This window comes from Dryas octopetala, chromosome 6, assembly GCF_963921425.1.
Source record: "Dryas octopetala chromosome 6, drDryOcto1.1, whole genome shotgun sequence".
NCBI classification, from domain to species: domain Eukaryota; kingdom Viridiplantae; phylum Streptophyta; class Magnoliopsida; order Rosales; family Rosaceae; genus Dryas; species Dryas octopetala.
The window spans coordinates 12,437,004-12,453,742 of NC_141371.1; the positions used below are offsets into that span (position 1 = coordinate 12,437,004).

At 35.6% G+C, this 16,739-nt stretch overlaps 2 protein-coding genes across 2 annotated transcripts; one reads left to right on the plus strand and one right to left on the minus strand.

Moving 5' to 3' along the window:
* Positions 1 to 632: 632 nt before the first annotated feature.
* Positions 633 to 10,698, minus strand: LOC147282463 (nuclear pore complex protein NUP93A-like). Its single transcript, XM_086247982.1, has 15 exons — positions 10,494 to 10,698; positions 9,161 to 9,252; positions 8,809 to 8,875; positions 8,320 to 8,379; positions 6,933 to 7,022; positions 6,293 to 6,562; positions 5,814 to 5,909; positions 5,583 to 5,717; positions 5,288 to 5,341; positions 5,103 to 5,186; positions 4,138 to 4,224; positions 3,135 to 4,034; positions 2,262 to 2,443; positions 1,287 to 1,578; positions 633 to 958 (listed from the first exon to the last, which is right to left on the minus strand). Exons 1-15 carry the CDS (start codon positions 10,593 to 10,595, stop codon positions 881 to 883), a joined length of 2,589 nt encoding a protein of 862 aa, XP_086104108.1. The 5' UTR covers positions 10,596 to 10,698; the 3' UTR covers positions 633 to 880.
* Positions 10,699 to 11,074: 376 nt separating this feature from the next.
* Positions 11,075 to 16,286, plus strand: LOC147282464 (Mitochondrial glycoprotein family protein). Its single transcript, XM_086247983.1, has 3 exons — positions 11,075 to 11,282; positions 11,812 to 12,155; positions 15,844 to 16,286. The coding sequence occupies exons 1-3, from the start codon at positions 11,169 to 11,171 to the stop codon at positions 16,001 to 16,003; spliced, it is 618 nt and encodes a 205-aa protein (XP_086104109.1). The 5' UTR covers positions 11,075 to 11,168; the 3' UTR covers positions 16,004 to 16,286.
* Positions 16,287 to 16,739: the final 453 nt, after the last annotated feature.

Sequence of the window (16,739 nt, forward strand, 5' to 3'; positions counted from 1 at the left end):
ATTAACCATAAATATTATATAATAAATTACTCATAGACCCAGTTTTACAAAGATGTTTAACTACAAACCCAGTTTTAGAAAGATGTTTAACTACAAACCCAACCAATTAAAAAATTAACTACAAATCAAAAACAAGCGACCGAGTGCTCGACAAACTCTGCATCTACATATGGATATGCACACTTTTAAGTTGCAAATGCATCTTTTTAACTTGCATATGTCTTTTTTATGTTGTATATGTATCTTTTTAGCTCACAAATACATCTGCATGCATCTACCGAGCGCTCAGCAAGTCCTACAGTAGTTGAACCAAAATCATAGTGCAATGCATAATATTCATGTGTTAGTAAACCCTAAATCTAAAACTACCCCCCAAACCAATTCAATTCTAAAAAGCAAACGGAAGGTCGTATGATGTTAAGGGGATGAACGAGTTTTTGAACACATGCATATGAGTAAACCCTAGACATGTGTTAAGGTTAAACAGACACCCTAACTAGCAAACAATGGAAGGTTGTTAAGATTTTAAAGAGAGAAAAGCGTAGTGGGATTATTGGAAAATTAGGGTTTCTCCAATTTGGGTCTTCAATTTGTGGAAGCTTCATGTGACTTGGGATAATGCAATACAGAGAGAGTTGAACTCTTTGTGCAAATTGTTATAATCAGAATGTCAACCTTTCGTAGCACAGTGCAAATAAGACTCCTCTAAATTTATACAAGTTCTATATCTAGACAAAGGATAACAAAAACAAAAGACAAATAATTGGCACAAAAGGCAATATTCTCACTCTCCAACACTCTCTAGATGCCTCCTCCACAAGACACATTCACCGAGTGTGCTTGACCGCACAGGAATCTCAATCTACCTGGTAAGTGTGCTTCACAAGCTCCGGGCAACTTTCTCATACAAATCTCGAGGCCAGTTCCTACTGGAGTTATTTGCAATGAAGCTAGCAATCTGCAAAAACCATGACTCATCACAATCATGAAATAGAAACAATACATATCTAAAATTGGATAGATACATCGATAAAATCAACTTCCACCTGTCTAACTTTACGAGTAACCAAAATTACAACTCAAATTTTACATCACAACAGCCCAAAAGTAGGATCAATTAGTCACTTAATAGCTATTGTAATAGCCCATTAAGTAAATATCCAACAAGCAAATCACATCTATTTACCAAAAAAATAAAAGTTAAACATACAAAGGATATTGCAAAAAGATATTTTCTGAGAAGCACCATATAAAACTAAAATATGAAACTATTTGTTAAAACATACCTTAGCCCTCAAGGCACGAAGTGATCCATCAGAATCCGCCACGTTGTCCAGACAAGTGAGTGCAACCTTCAGGAGGTCTGGAACACAGGCTTGGACATGAGAAGATAAATTCTGGAACACATCAATGTTAATATCTGGTGTCCGGGGATCTAATGGAAGAAATGGAAGTCTGGCAACCTCCCTTAAAGCATCAACATAATTGCCACCTCTTGCCAACTTATGGATTGACAATATGGCCTCGAGTTGTCTTAAAATAGTGTGCTGCTCTGAAACACTCTCCCTCTCTTGAGGACTGCACGACACAATCAAATTACCCTTTTCGTCAGAGATAATGCATACACGTAATAAGTGAAAAATCCATTATAGTGAGTAATCGTCTGAAAAAGGTACTAAGAATTGAAAAAAAAAAAAAAAAAAATCACCCAGAAAATGCAGATGCCAGATGTATACTTTTTACAAATAAACAACCTTTGTAAACTACAATATTCTAATAATTCAACAATCTAGGAATAAGAGGAAAAGTTCCAAATTTGCATACATTATATAATCAATTAAAAATAAAAAATAGATAAGGCACACATGAGGAACTAATTGCTAAAGTATGCCAGAGGAAAACAAGTTTATTTACGCATACATTCATAGTTATTAAAACCAGATTTACCGATACGATTGATACGAATCATAATCACTGGAATTCTCAGTCTAAAAAATATAGAATTCCAGACCTACTCCACGAGAAGGTCTGTCCTGCAAAATGTTTATTTCAGTCATATGTTCATAGTTATGAAATCAGATTTACAGAGTCGAATCATAATCATTGGAATTCTCTCAAGACCTAATTAGGGAAGGTCTGTTCTAAATTATTTCTATTACAAGCATCCCTCAAACCTAGGCAACGGTGTAAACAGAAACATTGTTCAACGAGTAAAATTCAGACAGAAAAAAAATTAAACAGAAATACTATGTCTCAATTACCTGACTTCAGGATAATATTTGGACATCTCCAAGATCTCATTTCCAGAGTGAATGAGACCAGCAGTTCGGCTCTCACCATCCAATCTACCACGTGACAGGGCGCATATTGCTTCTGAGAGGCACTTGTTAATCGTATCCAATGCCATTGAGAATGCCCCTATTCGTTTCTGAATTTCTATAGACTGAATGGATAAAGAAGAAAGAAAGAAGCACAAGATTAAAAAAAGAGTAAAAAGCGGTTAAAGGATCAACAAATAGAAGGAAACATTAACATCTGAAGATGGCGTAATCAAGATTAAGAGCATTCATCCAATATTTTATCTTTTTAATAACAGATCAAATAATTTTTATAAAGTTTTAATAACAAACCAGTCATCCAATAAACTGAGAGCAAGAAGATGAGAGGGAACAGTATATGAAACATCAAAATAAGAACCGGACAAAAATTGCAAACTGCTATGAGTTAGAATACTCAACTCAACTAAGCCCTTTATCCCAGAACTAACTGGGGTATGCTGCAAGAGGTAATGTATAGAGCTTTCAATAAATGGTCATCACTTCATTATAACCCACAAAATAGAAAAAAGGTTCATGTCGGAGTTCAAACAAGAAGTCATGAAACCCACCCCCAAGTAGTACTAGCACCTTTTGTGGTGGAAAAGGGTAACCCATCACCAAGGCCAAACAGTATATTTACATGAAAGAAGTCATCATTTCTCCTTTTGAGACCACTAAAGAGCATCTAATATGGAACATGAAGTGAACTTGAATTAAAAATTTTAAGGCTAAACAGAGCAAAGAGGATAAGTACTATTTGCAACTTTTGCATACAAAACATGCAAACTAAAAGCAAGGTACAGAAAGAAATATTACTTTTTCAAACAACCCAGCTTCCTGACATTGGTGAGCAGCTTCAAGCAGGAACTGGTGTCTTGAATTTACATCAGTCAAAAATCGTCCCAATTCACCTTCTTCTCCTGCACCTCTTGAACCAAGTAAAAGATAGATCCCACCATCCCGCAACAACAGCTCCATAAGCAGTTGCTTCAGCATCAAATTTCTCTGCCTTTGCTGATCCACATTACCTCTTCCAGACCATGACACCTGTCCACCACCAACTGCAGCAGCAGCTTGTGCATAATATTCTAATGCCATTGGAAGATTACCCAGACGTAAATACACAGATCCATACTGTCTCACTATGCTAGATGCCTCTGCATAAGCATCCATCACGCCCATTTTTCCAGCCCCAGTACCTTCATAAAGGACCCCATGATCAGCTAGCACAATTGATATGTGGGCAGCATCGATGTTATATCCCTCATCTCCAATTTCCTTAGACAAGTATACCACAGCTGGTATCAACTGGATGCTTAAAAGCAAAACATATGGGTATACAAGAGGGTCCTTTCCATTTTTTGTATAATATAATGGGTCAAATTTATTTAAGTAACTCTGCAAATCATCCAATGTGTATGGTACCAAGCTCTCATTCATAACAATGGATGCAGCTCCACCTGGGCAGTCCCTTACAGCTGACAATTTGAACCACAAGAAATCCTCTATAGTGTTGAAAAGAGTTGGTAGATCTCGTAACAGACGATCGATTTGCCTACGAGAACCAGATATGAGAGCATATAGCAACAACTTTTTCTTGTCATATGCAGCTCGACCCACACGATCACCCATTCTTAGAATTTTTTCACATTCTTCTGATGCAGCCGCTGCAATCTCCGCAGGCACCATACCTCCAGTATTAATCCACTCAGTAAGCTGTCCAAAAAATGAAGTAATGATTTATGACTAAGGCTAAGTAATCATTAATGACTATGGCTGCATACGATTTAAATTTATATGCATATGCAAAAATCTTTACCAGAGGAGCAAACTGGTGTGAAGCACGGGATGACAGAGCAACAGTTCTTGCTTCATCATAATACCCAGTTCTCAAGCAAAAGTAGATCTGTCAAACATAATAAATAGAACTTAGTGAAAATCACAATTACTTTGGACGAAAAAGAAAAATGACTATCCAACAATAAAAACTACAAGAGAATATATATCGTTGACCAACTAATTGCACCAAAAGAAATTTGGGGAAGAAGCAGTGGAATTTTCTTTTATATATTCTTTTCTCTCCTTCAAATTGCTTACTCCTTTTGCAATTTAACAAGCCATCAAGAGATCCAAAGATACATTAAGTTAATCCTTACACCTTCTCCAAATTAAAAAAAAAATAATAATAAATAAAGAAGAGAGGTAAAAAGTGGAGTGAAGGCCCAATCAGTCTAGGGGACAAATATAAAAGCAAACAACAAGCAACCGAGAAGCACCACTATAGGATTAGATGAATCTCTGTTAGTGCAAGATAGCCTCAAGAACAAGAAGGTCAAAAGTTTCTAAAAGATTCTCCATCCCACATACATATAACAAACACTTCAGAATCATTGAAGAAGAGGAAGGGCAATGAGAGAGCTCAGACATAAGATTTAATTGAAATGCATACTGCAAAAGTTTAAGTACGATAAGCATTACATTACATTACTACTAGGACATTTCCCTATTCTTCATACAGGTTGTTACACAATAAAGTGATCCCTTTATAGCTCACACATGATATAATTTACTACTGACCAAATGATCTAGTTATAATTTGAACTAAGTAATGATTTGAGATTTGTAACATGTGAAATGTGAAATGCGTATGTATTGAAACTTGTAAGCTGAGTATCAAAGTTATATTAAAATATAACTTCAAAAATTAGGATATATAGTAAAAGAAAAGGTAACATAAGAATTAGAATTGTAACTTCAGAAATGCAAAAGATTAAGACTGAAGACCTGCTGCCAAGTGGTATCAACAGGAGGCTGCCTGCGAGCATCACCTGCATCAAAATCTAGAACTCCATAATCTCTTAAACGAATCTGCAAAGAAACAAACAAATACTGAATTGCATGATAACAGACTCTCAAGGATAGAATAACATGTAAGTTTTCAAAGTTTAAACAAAAAAAAAATTACAAACCCGAAGAAAAGCTCGAATTCTTTGCAAGTTTCCAACAACCCCTCCCAGGGCAGCCTGCAATGAGATCAGGAGATGACCTTGAGTTATGATTGTTGTGAAAAAAAGTGCAGTGCATTACATATAAAGCAAAGAAAAAGCTTCTTACAGAAGTAAAACAGTAAGGAAAAAACTAGAAAGTCCAAGAAACAAAGGTGGAAACAGTAATGAAATAGGTCAATAGATAGCTTACATAACCAGTGTGAAAGAAGCTCATTCTAACAAAATTTATTTAGCAACCAACATACAAATTTAGTACCTGTGCAGGATGACTTTGGATTGTATCCCTGATATATTTTTCATGCCCCCATTCCAGGTGGCGCCTTGCACCAATAACTAATGACATCCTTTTTGAAACACTTCGTTGTGTGGTTAAATCTTCACCCATCAATGTCTGTCAACATAATGAGATTTGTCAACAGTTACTTATCTTATAGAGAGTACATACTAACATATACCAGACAAACTGAGCACATGACTAAAAGTGTACCTGAAGAAGGTGCCATATCTTCTGCATGTTAACTGATTTTCCACCAGACGCATCAAGGCCTAAACTTTCATAAGCGCCCTTGAAAGCTGTAGCGGGCTATTGAAAGAAAAAATAAATAAACAGCAATGATATCATAAATATAGCAAACTCATTATTTAGTAGCATCTCACTAAGACCGGATGATTGCCGAAAAACAATAATCGTTAAGAGGCCAAACAGAAAGGTGAATATCATTAAAAACCACCACATATATAAAGTACAGTATGCACATGCTGGCAGTTGTACTCATAACTGTCAAGTTGACAGCATATTGTGTTGCATTGTAATTTTACAATTCAAAACAGCCAATTGGGCATTTATTAAACAGGTAAAGCATGATCAATTCACTCAAGCTCATAATCCCAGATTCCTTTTCACATGATGGAGAAAGAATTTGAAAGTTTAAACGAAATAAAAAAATTGGGAAAAAAAAGGCTTACTTTAAATGGCAATCCACGCTGCCTTGCATTATTCAGACTTTTTACGACTTCAGCATAGACAGAGGCTTTTTTCTCAAGGATGGGCTTGCTAGCTAGAGTTACAAGCTCCATGCCAGATGGAGCAGATGAAACTTGAGGGCTAGAAGTTATGGACGCTATTTGACCAGAACGACTACCACCGCTGCTAGTATAAGTATTGTTAGTCCTGGGTAATGTTGAAATCTGGCTTAAGCTTTGAAGGAAATCACGTTTTTCCTTCTGCCAATCCTCCTGCAAAGATCAAATTCCACCAATAATCAAGCGTTGAAAGCAGAATGAGAACAAATAATTCCTCATCTGTAATTTTTAAACAATTTTATGTCAATTATTTTTTTCCTTCTCTGAGTACCATTTTATTTTTTCTGTCAATACTATAGGTCACAGAATTAATATTTGACACTGAAGCAGCTTGCAGTCACGCATTATTTCATCCAAAAATAAAAACAAAACAGAATGAGTGAAGTTTAAATGCTGCTCCAAGGATATCAATTTATATATATAGGTAATTAGAATTGCCAAACATAAAAAGAATAATAAAATTTATACAAGGTAAACTCCAGAGATAATGGTATCATAACAAATACATAATGGCTACACTAACCTCCAAAACTTTTAACATGTAGTCATTAAAACTTCTAAGATTATCCTTCTGAGCTTCCTGAACAGCTGAGACCATTGCCATTTCATGGACCTAATGAGAAAAAGAAAAAATTATATACAATATGATCAAGGTACCACTATCAATCACTGTGAAAGCGAACAAGCATGCCTCTGAAAAGTGAATAAAAGCCTTTTAAGGTATGCATAAGAAAACAAATTGGTGCAACCATATTAGAAAAATATTGCTCACACATCAATGAGAAATATTAAAAGCATTTAACGTAAGCAAAAGAAAAAAATTTGTAGGTCCATATTCTAAGATCTTGATCAAAGTTTAGAAGCTGCAGCCTGGCAAAACAATACTCAGATAAATTCATGTATTTTTGATAAAGAATAAAAATAAAAAAATTAAAATCATAAAACTCGAATTTATCTCAATTATGAAGGGAAATAATTTAGTCCTGCACTACTACTCTATCAAGGACCATTAGATGCCCTAAAGGCAGACATGCATATAGATATTCAATGAGGCATTTTTTTTATCTTGCAGGGTAAATAAAGACAACACAAGCAAGACTACTGATCATTGTTCTCCTTAAAGTGGTCATTGCCTGTGAACAGTAAAAAATGCAATTACACATGTGGAAGAACTAATTAACCGAGATGTCATTGAATGATTACACCAAGGATAAAAATGTTGGTATCAGTGGAAATACCAGTAGTCTGAATTTACCAAAAAAAAAAAATCATGATAATAAGTTAAAACATAGGTAAAAGTTACAGAAACAGAAGAACTTTGCTTAAAACATGAAACCCTTGAATGAAACTTTAAGAAATGATAAATCAATTAATAATGCATAAACTAAATATGGATATTTCATAAATGATATATCCAACATAAATATATGACATGTAAGGTGCATATGATGCATAGTGTTCCACCTCCATATCAGTGTTGATGCTCTTATAAATCCGAAACTCCAATCAACATTTAAGTATGTCAACCAAAAATTTTAAACACTGATTACAACAAGTCAAACTCCAATTGGCATCCCTTCAAATGTAAGGAGGCACAAGAATGGTCAACAAGCACCAAGCATCATAAATAGTTCTATATGTTGTAGTTCCTTCTTACCTACCTAGTATTCCCTGAAGCATTATAAATACCTATATCTATAGCCAATTCTAAATTATTTCTTTCTAAAGTAAATGCACAATTTCTAATGGCTAACGCATTAGTTTGATCATGTTATGCCACACAATTTAAAGCCAACAATCAAGTAAAGTCATCTTTCAGCTTATCAAAGAGGACCTAAAGTTAAAGGAATGAAAAAAACATATAGTAATCTAATCAGATCATTAGTAAAAATTTATAGAGTTAAACCGACCTGCTGCAGATACTCTTCGACACTTGTTGCTTCGGCAGGAAAGACATCCTCAAATGTTGTCTTTGAATGAAGAAAGAAAAAGGAAATCACCAAGATAAATTAGTATAATAGGTGAAGAATGAATAAAAACATTTCAGAATCTAAAGCAGCCATTGACTTAATCACCCAAGAAAACAAATTAAAGCAAGTGCAGTTAAAATTTGAACTAAGACTTCCTTGATTGAGTTAAAATGAGAATCAAGAGAAACATGACTTACAAATAAGCTGAAATTATTGGAGATGGGAATAATCATCATTTTTTTGTATAAGAAGATTCTTGTAAAACTTATTTTACTTGGACATAGTTCTAGTAGCTAGCCTCTCTCTTATCAAGTATTTGTTGAACACAAATTGACTTGTGAAATGTTTCGATATAGTCAACAATTTTATAGCCAACTGTCAGTGGGGATAGATTTCTAAACAGAATGGAAAGTAGAAACATCATTATACCTTTAATTCAAAAGACTTAAGATCCCGTGCAAGCTGCTCTGCATTTAGTCCCTCACGGGCAAGAAGCCTGTAAAAAATCAATAAAGTATATGTAAACAAACATAATATCTAAAAGTTAAATCACAGGACACAGAACACAGAACACAGAACAGAACTTGAAATATTCAAGACATCTCCTTGAACCTCAAACTTACCTGCAATTTCAAGTTTCAATTCACATTCTTATGTTTTTAGAGCAACCAGATTGAAGTAAAGTGAATTCTTTTTGTAAGAAAATGAAGATTTTTATCAACGTGAGGTAAAGAGAGTTTGAGAAACACAACATCTTTTAAGACAGTTATTATTCAAGTACCTTGTGGCAGCAATGGATTTTTGAGGAGCCTCAGTTCGTAGAGTTTTCGCCTTGAGTTTCTTAGATAATGTTTCTAACTGATCTAGATTTCTCTGAAAAAGATAGAGATATGAATTTTGAGTTCAGATTAAAAAAAAAAAAACAGAAGCCAAGAGAGAGAGAGTGTGTGTGTGTGTGGACAGCGAGTTGACCCTGACAGCTGTGTTTAGCATAAATGAGAAAAGTTATTCATGTCCTCTCTAATGTATTTTCATTTACCAAATAATATAAGACTCAGAATTTCAGTTCCAAAGAGTCAAAGTCCCAATTTCATTGCTTTTCTGAAGATTTTTAAGCTGCCAATGGCCAAAAGTGGAAAATAGAAAAGATAAACCTAAAAATTTATAAATTTATAGTTCACTGAAACAAGAAAGAAGAGCTTGTAGAGAGATTCTAAAACTCAATATTTTTAGTTTCTTTTTCTCTAAGGAATTTTTCAGCAATGAAACAAGATTACCTGAATATTGCTATGCTGCTAATTTTCTTTTCCTCACTAAATGTTCTAAGTTAGACTTGTTTTTTAAACTCTATTTTCTTTCCTGAATTTTCTTCAACAAGCAGGCGAGACCAAATGAAGTGATGCTCATGAATAGAGACTAATGTCTTGGTCTTTTTCATATATTTTATCAGCAACAAAAGAAAAGTGAACAAATGTACATCTCAATCAAATAGGCATTCTTACATCTTCAGTCAAAGAATACCAAATAAGAAAAAGGAAAAGTCACAAATCTAGATTTTGGTATTAACATCTTCTAAAGCATTTTCTCAGAAATCAAACAGAGCCTCGGTGAAAGGCAAAGAAGCAAACCAAAATAAGTGCATTGCGTTCAGCAGAACAGAAATAACAAGAACCTTATTATTATAATTGCATCGGGCTGAATAATCGTATGCTCAAATCTCGAGAAAAAAATCATCCAATACTCATATTTTAACTTTGCTTTTTCCTTCATTGTCTTAGCAAACCACACACATAATTAGCGCGAGTGAAGCATTTTTAAAGTTAGAGAAATCCCGATTTCTCAAAGCTCACAATAACGGAAAATCTAAAAAATGACCCTTTATTTTCTTTCTCCGAATTTTCGCGGAAAGCAAACGTGGGTCTAAAAGAAAGATAACACAATCCTGAACAGTCAATTGGACAATGTCTGAGTCGATAAACTTCTGTCTCAAATGATAGTGAAACCCTAACCCTAACGCTCGAAGTTTCTCTCTTGGAGTTGTCATTGCTCCTTCGTTTTTCCCGTTAACCAAACGGAGAGGAAAGTAAAGAAAGAGGGAGTGAGAGGAGCTGAACCTGAAGAGGAGGAAACTGAGCGGAAGGAGCGGCTTGCTCGAGAAGCTTAGTGGAGGAGTGGAGCAGATCGGTCCAGCCACTCATGTTTTGCTCGGTCGCCATGGCTTTGTCTCTGAGAGAGGGAAAGGGTTTAAGAGCTATTCAATTTCCAAAGCCCTAAGACTGTTTTAAACGGCATTGCGCGAAACAACAAACTGCAGAGCTACGCTACTCGGAAATTCGGAATGGTTAAAAGTTAAAACTCAAAATATTATGTGTCTTCATTGAAAATTCAGACAAAAGATTTGTTTATTTTTAAATCACTTGTGGTGGCTTAAAAGTTAAAACTAGCGATAAAGAATAAGGTTAGGAATTTCAAAATTTGTATCTCAAAAAATGTCAAATTATGTATTTAGTGTTTTGGTAAAATAAAAATAATTTTTGGAATTAGCCATTTATGAATCCAAAATTGATTTCTATTTTTAAGCCTCCAAAGAATAAAACGGGCCTTAATGGAAATGACTACTCTTCATTCCAATTTTTTCCCTCACCCATTCCTTCTCACTCGTATTCCTTTTCTCTCTCATTCAATTCAATGTTAGTAAAGACTAAAGATGACCCAAGTGTGACACTGAACATATGAAAACTCATATGCATATTTGTGACATGTCACCACCACCATAAGAGAGGCAGAGAATGCCGAAGCTGAGCGCTTTAGTGCGCAAGGGTCGCAAAGCTCTCCAAGATCTCAACTTGCCCAAGGTCCTGCACTCTGAGATCCAACATGAGCTTTCCTCTGATCGCTTTCAGGTTCTCTATCTATCCCTATGTTGCTCCTCTTCATATTCAACACATCTCTCTGTCTGCAAATCCATTCCAGAACCCCAAAAAACAGGAAAAGAAGAATTTGGTGGAGTAAATTTGCTTATGTATTTCTTGTAAAAGTAAAAAATAACAAATGGGTGTTTCTCTTTGGCATGCGTTTGTGTGCTGACTGCTGAGTGTAAGGTCTTAAGCAAGTTTTATTCTCTCTCTCTCTGTGTTTGCTTTTTTAGTATTTTTGAATGTATGTGTTAATTGCATTTGCATGCCTACCATTTATTAAATCAAAGGGTCATCCTTTTGAGTATTCTATGCATTTGAAATAACAAATGGGAGTTACTCTTTGGCTCTTTGCCATGCGTTTGTGTAGAGTGTAAGGTATTTAGTCTGTTCCTTTTTAGAAATCAGTATTTTTGGTCATATTTGTTAAATTGCATTTGCATGCCTACCCTTTATTAAATTAAAGGGTCATCCTTTTGAGTGGTCTATGTGTTGACATTGAATCATTGATATACAGAAAGGCCGAAGCGGTTCTTTGGGGGATTTTTCGGTGGAGTGGGATGCACCGCAGTCCCAAGATGTGGTTTTGAGGAGAAAATGTGAGACTGGTGAGGAGGTTGCTGTTTCAGCTTTGTTGGGTCCCTTTAGCTCTGATACCTCCGAAAGACTGGATAGTGTGTATCCAAGGAACGTCGCGATGAAGGTATGTGTGAAGAAGCCTGGTTTGAGCTCTATGCTGCAGTTTGATTGTGGAATATATGAGGTAGACGGTTTAGGGTCTGGGCTTCACATCCAAAATGTCTATTATCTTCCATCATCAGCTGGTATCGGGCCTTCAGTCTATAGAGGTCCCTCATTCAGGTTAGTCATATATGTGCTTAATCAACTTCTACACGTGCTGAAGATAAACTTTCTATTATTATTGTGATCATTATTTTGGGACTCTGGCTTGAGAAAAACTTAAGTTGCTTGTTGTCAATTATTTTCACTTTTTCTATAATACATAAACAACAACCTGAAAAGTTGCTAACAAGGCATGGTACATAAACAAAACTACTGCAACATATAGAGGGGTGGTTTTTTCATTGTTTCAGTTCAAACTTGTGCTTTGGAACTCAATGCTAAGGAATCCATTCTAGGAAAGTCACCATTTCTTTGGAACTGGATTTTCTTAAGCAAAGTGCAGTCCTTGTTGAAAACCTAATTAAATAGCGATGATGAATCTACCTTGGGCCTTAGATTCTTGAAAGGAATCCTCTCAGTTGTTTTGTTGTTTTCGTTATTGTTTTTTTTTTTTTTTTTTTTTTGTGTTTGTCTGTTGTGGAGTGAGCCTTTTGAAGGATGAATTTCCATATATGAATACAATAGCTGTGCTAAAGATGCTAATTGCTCGTGATAAGCCTTGTGTGGTTATCTTCTATGTTATGATCCCTTTGATCTTGGAGAAACTTGTAACTGTTAGAAATATTCTGTCTCTGAGTCATTGGGGTGCTCATTACGCTATCTTCCTAAAAAGGAAAATGTATGGGTATGCATTAAGTCTAGATCATCACTTGTTCTTTGTTTTTTCTTCCCTTCTTTCTCTGATCTTCCCTGCCCATATCCATCATTTTAAGGATTTTGCATGCCTGGATTTTTTTGAGTCTTCCCTATCCTTTTTCTTCCAAGAGCAGGTTTTGTTTTAGGATACCCAGAAGAAATGAAGTTGGATAATAAATTTTCTCAGTGCATCATGTCAATACTCTATAATATGAAATTCTCCTTGGTATCTGAAAAAGATCACTGTCTTTTATTGGAATTGTTGCATCTACTATTGTTTGGTGATCTTATTTAAAGATGTGTAAGCCTTCAATTTCACTGCAACGAAATCTAAAATTTAACCTTTCGCTATTGTTGGGCATATTTGACTATGGAGGAATGAATGTTTAAACTGTTTAGGACAAAAAAGATATGCTTGTTTGGTTATTGGAGCAAAATTGAATCTGATTGTCTGGGACTTTTGGTTGAACTTTTAAGGACAGCCAGAACATTGCCACAAAGTGATTGGTAGGACATCCTTTGTAGCTTGATTCTGATGTAGACTAGAGCACAATTAAGCATATGCCTACTTTGATTGATGTTGTAGCCCATGTTTCCTGGGAAAACCTCTTTTGGTTGCTATTACGGCAAGCCCCGACATTCTCAAATGATCTAGAAAGCCAATAATAAGAAGTAAAGAGTCTAATTCTATGAGAAAGGAAACCATTTTATCCTTAATAAAATGAATCCTAGCCCTTGAAACGAATATATTGTCATTCAAAATAACCCAATAAAAAGAACACAAGACATAAAAACCTAATCAAGTTATGCTGCTACAGTACTGTGAACAGTAACATATGAATTTTGTCATGCATGATGGTTTCTTAACCATATTTGCTGTCTAGAGGGTTCCCTTGCAAGAACAAATTATTAGAGAGCTAAATGGTGATAGTTTAAGAGGACTTTTGGATTAGATCAAACTGTGGCTAGTGGTGGCTAATTTTTATTAGTGGCCAAAGAACTGAGATTCAGAGAGCTTGAGAAAAGGGATGTGGGGTATATCAGTATGTCTTTTCACAATACTGGATTACACCATCGGTAAATTGCTTCTTCACCTTAGGTCCAAAGACAAGAAGGGGACGCGACTCTATATTTATTGTAGCCAAGTCTTTCTTTAACATGGCACACTTCATTCCTTCTTGTACCGCGATGAATCTAATGTGATTGAATTGTTCTTTAGACTTTAATGAGGTCGTGTGCCTAGTACAACTATCTCTGATAGAGATGTGAAGTTAATGGGGAATTTTGGGTACAAGTTGATGAGGAAGTCCGGAAAGCAATTGCAATATTCTAGCACTTGCTGTCCACAAACCAAAGTAGTCAATCTGAGTATTGGTAACTTGTTGCTTTGCATTGCCTTGAAAATGTGGGAAAAGATTCTTTCTCATGCTGAATTTTCCTACAATAACTCAGTCCATCACACTACTAAAAGGACTCCTTTTGAGGTTTCTTGTGGGCAGAAGCTGCAATAATTGTTGGATTTGGTTCCACTACCTGAAGAAGCATGAGTTAGTGAAGATGGAGCTGCTTATGCTGATCTTTTAAGGTGTGCTCATAATGTGGTTCATGCTCCTAAGTACAAAGAGGATGCGAACCAACATTGCCACTTCAGGGAATTCAACCGAAGATGAAGTTTTGGGGTGCATTTAAGGAAAGAGATCTCCAAAGAAAGTTTATCGTAGGCTAACCTCTGGGAAGGTTGGTCCATAATATCAAAGAAGATTATCTTAAATGCTTATGTGGTGGATTTCCCAGATGACCTTAAAATGACCCCTATTTTCAATTCTGTGGATTTGGTTGATTTCCATGGATTTGATTGTGGAGTTGAGCAACCAGCAGCCCATGATTGGATTGACCAGTTTCAAAAGAAAACTAGATTAGTGATTGAGGACCTTCATGACATGGACTTGGAGATTTAATCACGTAGGGGCAAGTGTGTAACCACTATTGTTGTTTTCTTATCAAGTTTCTGGGTAACCTTCCATAGAACTTCAATTTTAGAGTTGAAGATAGGTTTTCAATGTACGACAAATTTGTTCATATGATTTTGTAGGATCCAAGCTCTCCACCCTGTGGGAATTTGGTGCAGGGGCAGCCAAATAAAAACAAATGGTTTGGAGCCGAGTTCCCAATCCTGAGAGAACTGATGCAGGGGCATTAAAGTTCAAAAGAAAAACTGTTCCTGGGTACTGTAGTGAGTGTGACATTGTTGACATTGTTCTAGCTTTCCAGTTTTATTGTTTTTTTTTTTTTTTTCATCTTTTTTCTGTTATTTTGTTTTGAATTTGGTTTCTGTGGTATGGAAAAGGATTTTTTTGTGGCTGCACCAGAAGACCTGCCTATTTTGGCCAGGTCATCCATCTTACATTGCATGTATTGGTGTTTTTTTTTTTTTTTGGTCAAGCATGTATAGGTGTTGATTTGTTTAAAGATATGTGGAGTAAGCCATCTTATTTAATGTTATATTATTTTAGTTTTTTCCAAAATTCAATTTATACTCTCTTTTTGTGTAAATCTTCTTATAGTTTATTTGTGATATGAAATCTGTTTGCTATATCATTACATTGCCTACATGCACTTTACATATTGATGCATTGAGCAAATCGTCCACACTTTAGCACTTGGAAAATTAACCATTAGTGACAGTAAGGAAGGTTTGTGCCAAAAAGAGTTTATTTCTTCTAATTGGGTTTTAGAGAGATTTGTACCAAGTTCAGTATTTGGTTTGGATATCAAAATTTAAAACATTAATGATGAAATGCTTGTTGTGGGGACTTAACTTTAGTGGTAGCAAGTGCCCTACAGTCACAACAAGAGTTTGATTCTCACCGTCCTCCTTGAATTACAAAAATGATGAAACGCTTGTTTCCCCCAACTGATGTGGTTCCTTTTCTTTCAATAAAGCAACTTTTCTTTTTTTTTTTTCATTCTCATTCTAATCTGTCTTATTTTCTGTCTTTATCTATGGCAGGACTTTGGACCCTCGATTACAAGATGCACTTGAGGAATATCTGGTAGCCAAGGGTATTGGAGAAAGCCTGACCAACTTCCTCCTGCACCACCTACATAAAAAGGAGCAAGGTCAATATGTTAACTGGTTACAGAAACTTGAGTCATTTGTTACTAAGTAACGAGAGAGTGACAGAATTCACTAGCGGCGAGGTTAAGATATTCACAATGAGGCAATTTGGGTAGTTCAAACAATGAAACCTGTTTGGTGACTAGTAAAACTGTAAAAGCCTATTTGCCCTGTGAAACTTGATTAAGGGAAACTTTTATTTTGATTTCTTTTTGTGGTTACTAGGGACCAGAGGCCTAAAAACACAAACAGCACACCAATCTGGGCCGGGTAATCCCAGTCCTGTCCATTCCTCTCCAAGCACACCAAGCAGAAAAGGGGGAAGGAAATCAGGCTTTTGCAAGCCCATACACAGCCCATGGCTGAACATAGCTAGCCCATCTGCACAATTGTTTCCTTTCTTATGCAAAGCTTATGAAATCATTTCATTCAAAATAAAGAAGCTTATGAAATCATTTGATTCTTAATAAAGTAGGTAATCAAATCCTCAATGATGGGAAAGGATTTATGAAAAGTTAATTCCACATTGTCTTCATTCCTCATTACAAATTGTTAAATATAACTGCTGTATACAACTTTTTCCTTTTCACAAAACTGGTGATGTGACAGTTTGAATGCCAAACTTTTGTATATAACGGTTTGTATACAATAATTTTTAGTGGCTCTTTGCATCACAAAGTCGTAGCACCTTCTTCAAATGTGGCTTGACCATCAAGGAGACATTACTAGACAAGAGATTTGAGGAGGATGCTATATATTTCAAAGCCAAAAGGACAGCCAAAAAGGCC